The 16639-nt window shown below is 29.9% G+C and overlaps 1 protein-coding gene across 1 annotated transcript in view; it reads left to right on the top strand.

Moving 5' to 3' along the window:
* cutlet (chromosome transmission fidelity protein 18 homolog) overlaps nt 1-5506 on the top strand; it is a 19776-nt gene extending 14270 nt beyond the window's left edge. Inside the window, exon 11 of the mRNA XM_011498895.1 lies at nt 5234-5506. Within this exon, the coding sequence (XP_011497197.1) occupies nt 5234-5473 (240 nt within the window). The 3' untranslated portion in view covers nt 5474-5506. The remainder of the gene's footprint in view (nt 1-5233) is intronic.
* Nucleotides 5507-16639: the final 11133 nt, after the last annotated feature.

Below are 16639 nucleotides of genomic sequence, written 5' to 3'. Positions count from 1 at the left end.
CTCACCACTCCTCCTCCTCCACCACCACCACCACCTCCTTACTTGCGATATGCCGCCTCGCGATACCCGTCCCCGCGGACTTTATCCCCTCTTCCTTCGCGCTCTCCTCAGCTACTGTCCCCTTGCCATTCTCTACTTTATGTGTTTCTTCTTCCCGTTGCCCCGTTCCACCTACGGCTCCTCTTCTACTCCCATTTCATTCTTTCCTTTTGTTGCAGAACGTAAGACAAGAAACGCTTAGTGATCAAGTTAATCTGTTAGCACGGACAAAGGCAATCAAAATAACCATTCAACGAGAGAAGCTTGCGCGCACTTCCGCCCGATAAAAGCGACTGCATTAGGGACTTGCTCGAGTGTCCTCGGATATGGACGGCACGCGACCAAAGTTTTCCCTCTCACTCGCTTCCTTTATCCCTGTAATCGTGGGGGCGTAACCCAACCCCAAAACTCTCACAATCTCGCCGCCTTCTCATCATTGTCATGTTGATTCCCATTCGACCTGCGTCGCTTAACAGAAGCACACAGTCATCGAAATTTATGGCATCCGAGGATGCCGCCGGATAATCTTAGTTTCGTCTTTTGTACTCTTCGATTAATGACCCTTACCCTCGAATCTTGTAACTTGCCACATTAACTCTGCAAAGAATATATCCACAACGAATCTATCGAAATTAATAGTGTCTGTAAACTTTGTCCAAAGATGACTATACGAAGAGGCTTCTTTTTTATAGCTTATTCACTTATTAGAATCAACGTTGATAATATTATATGAAAGGTATTACTTTTCTTGCGTTTTTGTTAAATCATCTGCACGAACGGGGACACGCTATTTAATAAATAAAAAAAAAAAAAAATAAAAAATAAAAAATAAAAAAAAAATAAAATAAAAATATCCGCCAATGTCTCTTAATGTCCATTTCTTCATTTCTTTTTCTCTTGCTGTTCGAATGCATCAACATACTATTTTTTATGATTCAACTATATTTAATTTATATTTATACAAATAATATCTATCGAAAGTCAAATGAAAAAGAGACACAATACCAACTCACTATACAATTACAATATTATATTTAAAACAACAAAACAAAAAAGAAAAACAAAAGAAGAACAAGAACCAAATGAATTGATGAAGACGGCAAGTAAATCACAAAAAAATCTCGTTTCTCTTATATTTAGATCTCACAGTTACATAAAATGATTGATTTAACATTATTATATACATTAACTGCTGTGGAATGAGACCAATAAGAAGGAATAAAAATACAGAACAACGATCAAAATGAAAATAGTCAATAAACATGAAATACGTCTTGCGACTTGATATCTTTTTCCTATTTATTACGAAATGCTCGTGTATTTATCATTTCATATTTATGAGTCGATCTATCAAATTTATGGGGTGATAGAATCAATGCGAATCACACTATGAAACGGTTGAAGAGCAATTTCAAACTTATATTCCTTATTCTTACTTATTCTATTCTCAAAGAATTTATTTTTATAAATTATTCGTTCAAAATTTACCATCGCATTTTTTAAAATACTATTTCTCATTATTTCATCTTCTTTTGCTTATTAATTTTTACTTTTATTTCCTGAATTTTACTATTTTTACTAATAATTGCTACGCGGTTACTTTAATATTCAGTATTTAAAATAATGTTTAAAATATAAGAAATACATATTCCAGAAAAGTATATATATATATATATATATATATATATATATATATATATATGTATATATATATATATATGTATATGCATGTGTAAGTATTCACATGCGGGTGTACGGGTACACGTACAAAAAGCTTCATATTGTTATCATTATTATTAATTAAATACAAAAAACTTTCATAATGCTGAGATTTCTTATTGAGCATTTAATATAAATGATCATATAACAATAATTTATCCAATTATTATCTATGAAAATTTGAAATAAACAGTGAAAAACGGCATTTTTCTTGGTCTTTTAATTTTCATTCAATGAATTTCATTTTACAATTTAAAACGCATCTTATTACCGAAAATCTTTTTAGCATTTACACTTCAATAGCTGACTTAAATAAATAATTTTGAAATATTAGTAATATTATTATTGAGACAAAAAATGTATTTATATAAGTGCGAGAACAAAAATTTCTTTTAGAAAGTCTTTTAACAATAAGAAGTGTTTGACATTTTATTAATTATATTGATTATTTATTAACGAAAGTTGATTTTGATAGTTACGAGAAGAAAGTGAAAATTTGCTTAGAGTAAACAAATATTTACGTAAAAAGAGTTAAATTTTATTATTTCGTAAGTGTAAAATTCTACCCCAAGTAAAGAATTTCGCAAGATTATATTAAAAAATGATTGAACTGGACATTATTAACGTGCACTATTTTATACGAATTTTCACTCGACTGTAAATTATAAATTGATACCTTTGATATATTAAGAAGCCGATTAAAATGAACAAATAAAAAATCTATGTAAATAATCCTTTGTGTGCGCCAAAACAATTTGGGCGTGATGTTATCCGAAACTATATGACGACGACTTTGTTAGTTTAGGGTTAAACGTAACAGTAAATCAAATATGCTGACTTGATAGAAAATTTTGATCTTGTACCGATAATGTATATTGTCGTGTAGATTTTGAATAAGAAATCTCACGAGAGTAGTAGAATAAATTTCTCTCCCCCCCCACCCACCCACCCCCACCCCATTAGATTTATAGTCCCTAGTTTAATTCAACTACTCCTACACTTATTATTCATTAAATTGCATTATTTTTATAATAATTGTTATAATAGTTAAATAAGTCATTGGCTTTCAGAGCTTGAATGATAAAATCAATTCTTTACTTATTCTTTATTTTACATTAATCTGTCATTAATAAAATTTGATTTGCACTCCCGTCTTTCTCAATCTATCTACTTATATATATATATATATAGGTATTCCGTTATCAATACAATTTTTTCATACTTAATGTTATATTTTACCTCTTTTTATTGTGATCATTTGCTTTTACCAATCTTGCTTTTACTTTTTAAACTTAATAATCGATCAATTTATCCCTGACATTTTTCGCCTATCCTTGTCTTCTGTTTATTTCCCTTTACGATTTCTATTATATGCTCTTATTCTTTTTATTGTTTATTTTTCATGTAATCTTTCAATTTACCTCATCTTTCTAAATTAATTTACTATTAATTTTAGCCCAGTGTTCCCGACATACTTTAATAATTAAATTTTATATTACAAAATCTAATGTAACTTAATAAATTTTTTGAGATTTTTATCCACCTTCAACTGTCCATATTCACAGTTATATTTTTTCAATTCTTTTTAATATTTCTTCTTCAAATATTATTACTTTGATGAGTCCGATTATTGTTTTTGTTTAATCCTTGCATCGATTACATTTCTATTAATATAATCATTCGTATTAATATATAAATGTAAAAGCTTTCGGATGTAATCTATATATTTCTTGCTAATCTGGAATTTATCAATTAGACAACTCAATTACAACATGCGTGTGTTATTTTTTTTTTTTTTTTTTTTTTTTAATCAATCATTTTTATACCAATGTTCTATAGTTAAAACTCGTAATTTAGCAACAATGAATGCAAACTCTTGCATTATTTATTATATACGTAGACTATATTAATAATTTTCGATTTATAAATATTCCATTTCTTTATTTTATAAAAATTTCAATTACTATGACATAAAATTGCATTAAGCTAATATTCTAATATTAGAACTGAATAAAAATCAGTAGTACTTTATATATTTATGGTAGCAAGTGCATTAAATTATTTTATAAAAATTAGACTTAAAGGACTTATTTTATAAAAGAATGGGAATTTTCGTTTTATGTTGGGAGTTCATCGTACTTCTTTCTCTCTCTTATATTTGATAAAGTCATATTTCTCTAAGGGCATATCAGCCCTTGTGAGTAAGTTATATGGATTTCCTTTTTCTCATAATTTTCGTATTATAATATAGATATGTGAAGCAATTTTTCGATTTTATTTGAAGGCCGTAATATTTTCTTCAAATATTGATTTGTTATTGAATTCTTATTATCTTTAAACTTTAGTTTTTTTTTTTTTATTCTATTTTTAAACATTCTTTACATTTTTAGTTTTCCGTTAAAAATTAATTCAATAATATATTTCCCAAATAAATAAAGTTATAATAGGTGGCAAGTGTATATTAATTAAAAAATTATAACAATCCAAAAAGATATTAAGTTGAAAAATATAAGCGTTTGCTTTTTTTCACTTAAATAGTAAAACGGTATTAAATAAATATTTAAAATTTTCATAATACAATATTTATTTACATATAGTTATGAAATACAAAGAAATATTATTATAATAATGATTTATTAAACATAGTCATTTAATTAGGGAATTCGAATATTCGATAAAAGCTTATTAATATATCTGGCAAAAACGATGTATATTTATAAAGTTTATTATTTTTCAATTGTTTTGTTATTTATGTATAATGAAATATAAATTTGTATAAAATATAAGAAAAATTCGCGACCATTTTCCTATACTATTATTTAATATCTTTAGTTCTTTTTCTCTTGAAAGTTCTGTTTGCGTTTTAATGAAAATACGGAGAATATTGTATTTCCGCGATTCTTTAAAAATTGATTTGAACAAAATATTTGCTTCTATCTGTGTATTCGATTTTTTATCGCCAAAAATATATATCTTCTAAATTTAAAAGTATTTTATATAAAAAATTTTAATTTATTGGATAAATGTTCTGAATCGCTATATTTGTAAATTGCTTTGTAAATATTTAAAATGTTAGATTTTAACAACTAATTAAATTAGGTTTTTTTTTTATTTATGATTATCAATTAGTTGTATATAAATTAATTATATAATTAAACGACTATAATAATTTATAACGAAATTTGTATATTTAATTATAAAATTAATTTAGACACGCTATCGTAAATGCTAATGGTTAATAATCATTTATATAATTTTATAGAAAGTCGAATGAAGCGAGGATACATGTAATTGAGAATAACTGATATAGATTTGTGAAATTGTAGTGAATTTATTTTAATAAATGTAAGAAGTAATGCTTATTAATTTTTAACAAGATTTTAACAATATTAATCAGTATTATTATTCAGTTTATATTCATATAATCCATTATTACCCATAAATTTTATAATAATTAAATTATTATCCTTTTCAGAAATGTCGAAATTTTTTTCTATCTTTTCAATTAGCTGGCCAACAGAAATTGAAAGAGAAACAAGCAAAAGAAAAGGAACAAGGTATCGCGAATGATGAAATAGCATCCAATTCCAATAGTGAAGATAAATTGAACATTAAGAAGAGAAATGATTTGTTTAAAAGTGATGTATGGTTCCAGTATAATGAAGGTTATAGTAATGCCGTAAGACGTACTGTTTTAATGGAAGATCTCTTATAATTATTTTTGTAAAGGTCATTATTGAATTTCAAATTTCTTACGCTTAAATTGTTAATGAAATTAAACAAAAACAAAAAAAAAAAATGAATTTTTTTTTTTATTATGACGTAAATATAATTAAAAATTTAGCCATTATAATGCTTTTAATAGTATAATAGCATTACTTTCATCACTGCTAAGTTTTTTTTTTTTTTTTTTTTTTTTTTTTTTTTTTTTTTTTTTTTTTTTTAAAAATACATTTATTGGTTGAAAAAAAATCCAAAAAAAAAAAAAATGTGTGTGTGCGCATATGGTTTCCTTCATTCATCTATACTCACGTAATTTTTAAGTTTTGTCTTAACTTTGTTTCTTTAATCTTTACAACTGCAAATAAATATTTATTACTTTATATTTACGTTTCTCGATATAATATTTATAGATACGAAGGAAATTTAGCATATCAATAAAGAATTCACTAAACATTGATTCTTCGAAACTGACCTAATATACTATTTTGATTTTCACGATTATGTAGATAATCGTAGAATCAGCGATTATAAATCTGCTTTTATTGATTGTTGTAAATCTGATAAAGAATTTTTATATTAATTAAAAACACATTAACTAAACCCAGTTTTTTTTTTTTTTTTTTATTTATTTAGTATTACATTATAATTATGAAATTGTAAAATTATTATCGAATATTACCTTGTAATTAACAATATATGAAATACTTATAAAACTATATGATATTGAAAGTAATGCTAGCAGGGTGTAAACAAAGACAGAATAATTAAAAAATGCCATTATATATTATGTAAGACATAAATTATTTAAATAAAAAATAAACTATTTTATTAAATTTGTTAATTAAAGTATTATTACCGCAATGGAATACTAAGTTTTGACTGTAAAAGGAAAAAAAGAATAGTTACCGTTACGAAATATACGACTGTTTTGCCTGACCAAAATTAATTTTATCTTTACGAAAAAGTGTACGCGGCTTTTCATTTACGAATCTTCGGCACTGCCACAGTTACATAAAAATACATTCACAACGTTTACATTACATACGAACAGCCATAACTTATTTACGCTAAATATTATAAGCTGACGAAGGAAGCGTAACAGTGAGTGTCGATCGTCCGTCCCACGGCCTCGCGCAAACAAATCTTCTCACCCCGATGAAGCGCGAACGAATTTCGCGGTACTCCATCATTCGGAGAAGCTGACCAAACTCGATGATCCCGTTCCATAACGCCAATAAGGCCGCGAATAACATCCGCCTGTCATAATAAGCGCAATGCAGAAATGCGGAATAACATTGGCTGGATGAATAATTGCTTGTCGGCGGCACTCCGTTCGCTCGATTTCGGCTGGGCGCATGCGAGCTCGGACCGGCAAATTCTAATAAATCACTTAATGCATTTTACGAAAGTGGTGGCACACGCTAAAAGGCCAATCTATATAAGCACGCCTGCACGATAATGCCCCACCTGCAGTCTCGCTGGCCACTCGCACACCATCCTCTCTCCACCTCCCCGCCCCGTCGTCGCACACCCCCACCCCCTACCGTCGCCCTTTAACCGGTGCTCTATTCGATAACCGAGGACGCACGCGCGGCCAACCTCTCACTCCTCATCTCCCGCGTTTAATCTCTCGTCCCTTATTTTCACTCTTTTTACTCACAAGCTCAAACGCCATTTTACCGAGTCGTCTCCTATACCCACCCCCGAACGCACCCCGCCACCTTCCGCACCGTAACCACGGCACATACCACCGCTCTTTTATAACGATTCTCGGGCATTGTTCTGTATACACAATTAAGATAATCGAGCGCTGGAGTGCAGAATCATTTTATACTATCCGTCGGCCACCCATTTTTCATGAAAATACACATCAATGGAATTAATTACACCGCTTTTACGGATTCTCGAGTGACCGTGGATTTCATTCGATCGCCCGACAATTCATTTCATTCTTCTCATTGCCCTCTTTCGATGACACGTCATCTCGGATGTTTTTCCAAATGAAAAGAGACATCGACGCGTCTCTGGATTGATTAATCATTGTCCTTATGTTGTAGCATAAACATTTACAAAATTATATAACTTTCTTCCATGCGTTTTAAAATTAAAGCCCAATACTTTAAGGCATTAGCCTCGGCATTAGAAAAATTTACTCCTCCTGTCGTGTTTTCGCAACAAAAAAAAGTACTTGTAAAATAATTATTTAATAATGATTATCAAATTCACTTATTCAGTTTCAATGGCCATGTATTTTCAAGATTGCTGATTTTAAACTTTGAATTTTCGAGGAATAACTGTTTCGATCAGATCACATTAACAAATGTATTTAAATAATACATTATTATTCATTTTTCTAACAAGGTGGAAGGTAGATTTGTTGTTTTTTTTTTTTTGTTTGTTATCTTTCGAGAAGAATAAAATGTTTATATTAATATAAAGAATTTTAAATAAAAAAAAAATGGAAACTATGTGCATGTACGTAAAGGAACGATAGATTTATAATAATATATATGTATATATATATATATATATATATATATATATATATATATATATATATATGCATTAAACGTTAAAGATTATTGATTTATAATGCAAATTTCAAATTAAAATTTAACTAGAGAAAACTAGAAACGTTTCACACACTCTCACTAAAATACTAAAATATATCTTTTTATAAAACTTGCAGTTTCAATATTAAATATGTATATCAAGTACTTGTATAACTTTATAATTTTATCGATCGGTTAAGTATGGCGAGAACTGTAGATGCAAGTATACTTGAATGCGAATACACACACACGCGCGCGCGCACACACACACACACACACACACATATATACATATATATATGAATTGTAATAATTCATTCATTTTAATAATTTAAAAAATATATGATGGCCTTTTCTATTCCACTTTTATATTTTTGTATAAAAACACGTTCTTTAATCTACATTTATAATTTTTAGATGCTACATTTAACGGGTAACGCATATGATGCTAAACGGCACTCGCGGTATATCTAAATGCACTACTCCATCTCTTAATCCATTTCCACTTCACAGTCTTGCGTAACAAGTGGTACATGAGCTTATAATTAGCACGTAACTTTAAATGAATTTTACATAGTAATTTAACACGAACGATTTTCATTCTGAAAATTGATCATAAATTAATAATGCTAGAAAGCAAATAGCGTTCCTTTAATATTTAAGATATTTAACTCATCTGATTTTGTAATTTTGAACTTTAATATTCTCTCTCATATTAACTGATATTTAAATAATCATTACATTGAAAACGTTATACCAATTTCACAATTTAGACGGGAATTTTTAATTTTATTTAGCAAATTTTAAAATGCCACTATTTCACCACGAAATCTGCTATTGTATTAAGTACGCTACATGTGATATTTGAATAAATTACTTAAGTAGCGGGATATTTAAAATAAAGAGCTATCATTAATAGTTTATAAAATTCACTATTTATTAAGTGATTATTTATTCATCGGGTAGTTGTTGTTTTAATAAGCGGGGCAATTAATGTGACTGGACCAAGTGTCAGCTCGGTAGAATATTATAAAATATCAATGGCTGCATGATCAATGTCCTTAAATGCCAATTATATACGATTATCGTAGAATGTTAATACATTTTGCCATACGTTTTATTTAAGTTGTTTGAAATAATGAAAAATTAATTATATAATTATTTATTAAGTACAGAAGAACATAGACATTAAACTTATATAAATGATGAAATTAATAAAATTTGCGTGCAGTAGAAAAATATCCTATTATTTTGTTGTTGTTGTTGTTGTTGTTGTTGTTGTTGTTCTTCTTCTTCTTCATCATCTTCATCATCTTCATCATCTTCATCTTCTTCTTCTTCTTCTTCTTCTTCTTCTTCTTCGTATGTATACCAGTATTAAAAAACAAAAAAAGTAGGTAAAATCTGAATAAAATTATTTTTTCTAAATCACAAGATGATATTCTTGATTACTATTCACGAGGTTTGCATAGCCCAATAGTCGATTCAGTCTTCTTTTTATCAAATGTTTGTTTGATTACCTTTCAATATAAGGGTAATTTTAATTTTTATTTCAGATTTATGCTTTTAGTGTAATTCTTCATTATGTCTATAATAATTTCCATGATTTCTTTCTTTCATTCTGATTATTCGATACTGGCATGATTTGTAAAATTTTTTCGCTTAGCTATTATATCTTTTTGACGTGCACAATACAATTTTTTATTTAATACAACTGTATTTTTCTAATGTACAAATATTCTATTTATAATAGCCAAATAAAGATATGTAATTAAATTCAAAGAATACCAAACGATAATAAAATGTTTGTAAAGTTAAGAAAAAGTTGTTGTTACACACTTGTACATTTGCATTTATTCAAAACATTAACATCAATGAAATCAATAGATACAGCCAACAGTCGTATTTGCCTGATTATGATTGATTTACTATAAAAATAATATTACATTGCATTCGTAGAGAATATGATTGGTAAAATGAAAGTAGAATGTCATAAAATCTTTAAAATACTCAACATATTAAATAGTTGAATTAAAATATCTAGAATGTCAATATGTAAAGAAAAATATTTCAGTATTGACATTTATTCATTTTAGCTTTAATGTTTTTGAAATTCTTGAGAAAGTATAATTATCATTAATAATCAAGAGGATTGATATAAGTTAGTTTGGAAATTTTCATTCATATAACTGAAAATTCGTGTTTAATTAAATTTTAAAATTTTTTAAATAATTAATGTATATTCACGCCTCACTATCATTACAATCAGTTCATTGCAAATTAACGAAACTATTTTCTTCTCATCGTGAAGTCATCTCTAACTCTCGTTTGACAATCTATTTTTTGAATTTCCAGTATATAAATATTATCCGTGCGATGGTTATTTCATGCTACATATATAAACGAAAAATTTCCAATAATATATAATTAATAATATTTTATAAGAGCTAAGTAATTCATGATAATTTACATATCATATTTTAATTAATAAAAGTAATTGATAATAGTTTAATTAAGACAAAGTCTTAACGAGTTGAGATATTTTGTGAGAACTATTTATTCGATATTTGAAAAATATCTGTTTGATTAATTATGTATTGAGAGAACGTGTCCGTAGGAGTACACTTTGACAAAATTAATTAACACGTCATTTGATTCATCGAATTCTCTCATATAATAATGAAATTTCTCTGATCTATTGAAAATCTATTTAAAATTGTCGGATTAACTGGTTTAATACTTGGTGACTCGAAGTCTGCTTATGTACTCTCAATAATTTCTTGTAAATTATATTTTGAAAGTTTGGAATTTAATTTGATCCATCGTTTGATATCGTTGCTCGTATGATTATTTATATTATTTATGACACGATGCTTGAAATGCCGATATATGTCTTTTAAAATGTAGTTAAAGTCATTTGAGCAACAATTTAAAAGTCAAAGTAGAATGATCCAAATTAGCTATTATAAGCTTGTGTATATACTTCCCATGTTATTCAATCAGTTTAAATTACGTATCGTTTGACTCAAATAGGATATTTAATTTTTTTTAACGATGTAGTTGTTGGCTGTAAATAATAGTTGTGTATGAGATCGAGGGCATGTAAGGATAGGGCGGTGTGTTCGACCAAGCAAGCAATAATAATACAACGTTTACTAAATGTACACGTGAATACTATTGGCGTCTCTTCCTGGTGAAAGATACGATTGATTCATATTTTGCTCCCTCCCTTTTTTTTTTCTTTGCAGATCTACCTTGACAGGTTCGGCCCATAATCACTTTACCACGACCAACGTCGTGACTGGAGACAAAACACGCATATTTGTATGAAAATCTAATTATTGTTGCCATAATCTTGTAAATAATTCGATATTTGTTTTACGTTGTTGATAATTTATCATTTGCAAGCTACGCATATCGGCTTTAATTCTTAAATTGATAAGCAAACTAAAAGGAAATTATTATATTATAGCACATTAGTCGTAATATTAGCGTCGTATTATATTATTCGATGCTATTTGATGAATCACATTCAATTACGATAATTTAAATTTATATCATTATTTTATTGATAAGAAAAATTAAATCCTTCTACTGAGCACATTACAAAATTACGTTCTATTGATTCTAATTATTCTAATTATTGCTTTATTTTATGCATCACCGTTTCCAATAATTATTTATTATTTATAATACTTTGACGGTTATTTAGACACTTTTTTTAGAGACTTTAACTATATTCGTATCTAATATTAATAATGGCTTATCGCTTGTAATTATTTGTTATTTTATGTCTCTTAATCAATTTCGAAACTTAATTTGTCAAATGTTTGTCTCAACAAAGGCTACAAATACAAAAATTCAATAAACAATAAGTTTATGTAAAATCCAAGCAATTTAGTATGCAAGTATGCAAGTAGACAAGTAGGCAAACACTAGGCCACTAACAATTACACACATTTACACACTCGCATGCGACTTACGGACTTGGAACTTGAAATTGCAAAATTTCTATATATATATATATATATATATATATATATATATAAGATCTTTTTATATGGTATGTGCGCGTGTATGCCCGTTGAATATAATTAGTGAGCTTGAACAATGAATATACATGTCGAAATAAAATTTGTTAATAAAATTTAATATACTTTTAATATGATTTATGCTTTTCTATAACTTTGGTCAGAATTTCAAATGTTTTTCAATCGATAATAAATTTATGACTTTTATTTCTCATGGCTTTCTCGGACAAGTATGGTCTATTAAATTCTCTATCAATGCTATCGTCAGTGAATCAATTATTTTCTCACCGTCAATTTTGCAAATAATACAATAATACAATGAAGGGTTCGGTAAAATATATTTATACACTGCCTCATATAATTTCTCTAAAACCTTTATTGAAAAAGACAATTTAATGTACATTATTAGTATTGAGTACATTTCGGTGATATATCGCTTGATTATTAATCTAAAACTAATTTTAGATAAAGTGTCATATATCTTTTCATTAAATTAAATTTTATTTATTCGTACTTTCAAGTATTTTGGTGTATACGAGACTTACCAAAGAGCACTTGAAAAAGCACCTAGAAGTGCATTCGCAGCAGTATGTTAAATACATTACAGGTGAATGTTTTATTATTTTCTTTTCCTTTTGTAGAAGAAATGTATAATTATTTATTACACAACAGCGGGATTTGGCAAATGTTCCAATTACTGTTATCTTTTTAAATGTTTATTTTTCAGTTTCTAAAACTGTAAATATAATTTTTTATATTTAACACTATGAACGTACGTACTTTTATCACATGTATGACCGATGTTTAAGGATTTTTCCTTCGCGTCATATTAAAAAAACTTAATAAGTAATTGAGTAAAAAATGTATTTGGCATTGAAATAGTTACAGTAATTAGCTCATTCACCGTACCTTAATTACCAGCTCAGCATTCAAAATGAGCAATATGGTTAAGGTAGTAGTACGTGCGTGATAAAATAAAGTCCATTATATCCTTGACATATTCTTATAATGAAGTTCTTCTATGAATTCTATAAAACAAATTGCATTGACTTTATTAACAAATCTCATTTGAAAGAAATAAATAAAATCATATATTTACAATTAATTTAACATAGTTGAATATAAATGTAAAAAAATACGTTCATCGAACAAATTTATGTAGATTGTTTTTTTATTTATTTATTTATTTTTGTTTTTTTGTTTGTTTTTTTGTTTGTTTTTTTTTGGGTTTTTTTTTTTTGTTTTTGTTTTTATTTTGTAGTTTCATTAGCATCTTAAAAAAGTTTCGATTAATTTATTATCGTTTTAATTTTTATTTACAACGAAATCTGTTTGATGAAACAATAATTAATTATAAATCATTGTTTAAGTTTTAGCTCAATCTTTTTTTGAATACTTTGCCTATTCCAGAACGTTCCAGGTCGTTTAATTTTAGATGCATAAAATCATAATGAATTTTGTTGCCTTAGCTACGTGTAATGAAATTTATGAAAGTTTTCATAATTAACACAATAGAATAGATAATTTTAAATATAAATACTTCTAACCGTTTTTTCTTTTCTTTTCTTTTCTTTTTTTTTTTCTTTCTCTATTATTATTATTGTTATTGTTATTGTTATTATTATTATTATTATTATTATTATTGTTGTTGTTGTTGTTGTTGTTGTTGTTGTTGTTGTTATTGATTAAGAGAATAATAGTTTTTTGAAGCAAAAAAAAAAAAAGTTGAGCATAATTTTTTACTCATCGCCGCTTTTTATTAGTCCGCTAAACCAATTAGTTCAAAACTATATTACTAACAATATTGCTTTAAATAAAATAATTCTGCCATTCAAGTTGCTTGAGTGTACGGTTCGTTTGAACGTATTGAAGAACGGTAAATCAAGTATCCGCAAATTCGAAAATATTCCATAGATTGTAAGTCATCTCAAGATCGTAGTTTTCTTCATCCACTTTCATTTTTATCAATAATTTTACAGCCAATTTTCAATTTTTTTCCTTCATTCATATACTTTATTGTCTTATGAACATCATTTATATATTTGCCTTTTAATACTGTAATGCCCGAGCATCTATTAAGCAATTCAACATTACAATGATTGCTTAATTTAAAAAAAAATTTTTCTTTTTGTTGTTCTTCTTCCCTCTTTCCATCTTTTTATTTTTTATTTTTATTTTTATTTTTACTTGACGAGTTTATAACCAGCATGTGGTCAATTTTGACTTTTTGGTAACGTAGCCGCCACAATAATGGACAATTATATATCAATTTTTGTAGGTATTTGGTCGAAAAAATTATACATAATACATAGTTGTTATTCTGGTACTCCTTTTATTCCTAGTAAAATAAGCATTACGGGAGTTACAAAAGATTAAAGTTACACTTGATGTGTATTTATATAGTCGGCTCTACTAGGCAAGTAACATTTTCTAATAAGATAAGATAATTTTACACTATATTGTACAGAGGAAACAAAATTTAATTTAAAATCAAGGTATGCTCCATTTATAATAATATCGTCAACGTTTTAATGAAGCTGAATAGGAAAGGAAAATTTTGTGTGATAATGGAATTGCATAAAGTCAGGTTAGGCGCATTTGGAAGCATATAGGATAACAAATGGCATTAACATATGTACAAATCTAAGGTTAAGTTTGATTTTGAAAGGTCGATTTTCGAAGATTATTGATATACATTCGACAAACTTATAAGCTTTGTTCGCACAAAATTTTAAAGATATAACAAAGTCTTTAATAGAGATTCGTCGCCATAAAAGGACGTGAGTAAGCTCGTCTCGATGAAATAGCTGTAGCATCGTAGCGACCGAAGTTGCGCTTAAACTGTGTGCAGCGACGTCCAAAATAAAACTCGCCAAAAAAGCCTCAAGAAGTCCTCGGCTGCTTGTCTCTGCGTAGACTCGCGCTAGAGTGGGAGAAAGAGCGAGCGAGAGCACGCGGGGGGGTGAGAGAGAGAGAGAGAGAGAGAGAGAGAGAGAGAGAGAGAGAGAGTGAGTGATAAAGGGATGGCGCAAGATTGAGGGAAGGAGGAGTCGAAGGAGATAGGAAGGCATGATTACGAGAGCACGGGCTCGTGGAAAGAGCTCTGGCGCCTTCCCTTTGTGTCGTTCCCCGCCTGCGTCGTGGTAGGGATAAGCCACGATGTCGTTGATTAATACGGTTTACCAGTAAGTGTAACGGAGTGTGCAAAACGCGTATGCTCCGCCATCGTCGTCGACGCCGACGCCGACGCCGTTGACGGCGGCGCTCCCCTTCCTCGACGCGCGACGAACCAAACGCCGGCACGTGCCGATCAATGGCGCCTCTCTCGCGATTGGTCGTCGACTCGAGTCGGTAGCGGGGCGCCGCTCTCCAATCCTCACTCCACACACCCCCTCACCCTCACCCACACACTACTCCCTCCGCTCTCACCCGCCCCTCGACAACCCTGTCCAGCCGCCAAGTCGACTTACCACCCTCCGGAGGGTTCGTCCTGTAAGAGAGGCAAAGCTTCTCTCTTGTGAGACGCATTGATTGCCAACAAACTCGACGCTCCGTTCTGCGCGCCTTCCTCCTTCTTTCTTTCCTCCCCAAGCAGATCCTAGTTTTTTCGGGCGCCGCGACCACCTCCGACGCCGAGGAGGTTGATTATTCGAAGCGGGAGTTTATGTAACGGCAGCTCGCCTCGCACTACTCTCGCGCACTACATAACTAACTACCAAGCTAGATTTATGCATATTTATTTATTTATACGCATGCACGTATTTACGAACGTACGTAGGTATTTATTGTAGGTATGCGCGCATGTGTGCTCACGTGCAGGTACGTGGGCGCGTACGTATGCACGCGGCTAGTGGGTATTAACTACGTACGCAAGTGCGCACGTGTGCGCAGCTCTGTAGGAGTTGATTGTATAATATGTACACTGGACGGATACTAGTGTGTGGTTCTTTAATGCGTACGCGCGTGTCTTTGTTTGTTTGTTTGTTTGTTTGTTTGTTTGTTTGTTTGTTCGTTCGTTCGTTTGTTTATTGTCCGTTTGCCTGTCTGTTTGCCTGTCTGTTTGTTTGTTTGTACGTTTGTGTGTGTGTGTGTGTGTGTGCGCGTGTGTGCGTGTGTGCGTGGGAGCGTGCGAGGTGTGCACGAATGCGTGCGTGAGTACGTGCGTGATTGATTGAGCGAGTGTGTGCGTGCGTGTATGCGTGTACGCGCGCGTTATCTAGAGAAAATGAAGTAAAGTATCGTTGCATCGTCACGAGAATAAGTTTATTCGAAATGTCTCTAAAATAATGAGCGTTACATTATTTGCTAAATTGCGTATACAGAGATAATGATACTCTGGATGAAATAGTTCCTAGGCCCGAGACACTGATATTCGCGCAGAAATATATATACATATATATATATATATATATATATATATATATATATGCAGATAGATAATGAACATGATTCGCATAAATCCTCTCTCTCTCTCTCTCTCTCTCTCTCTCTCTCTCTCTCTCTCTCTCTCTCTCTCTCTATGTATGCGTGTGCGTGTGTCAGTCGCTCGGTCGCTCGTTCGCACAGCTTGACAAT

The sequence above is a fragment of the Ceratosolen solmsi genome, unplaced genomic scaffold (genome assembly GCF_000503995.2).
Source record: "Ceratosolen solmsi marchali unplaced genomic scaffold, CerSol_1.0 scaffold30, whole genome shotgun sequence".
Taxonomy (NCBI): Eukaryota; Metazoa; Arthropoda; class Insecta; order Hymenoptera; family Agaonidae; genus Ceratosolen; species Ceratosolen solmsi.
This window is presented reverse-complemented; position numbering and strand designations above follow the sequence as displayed.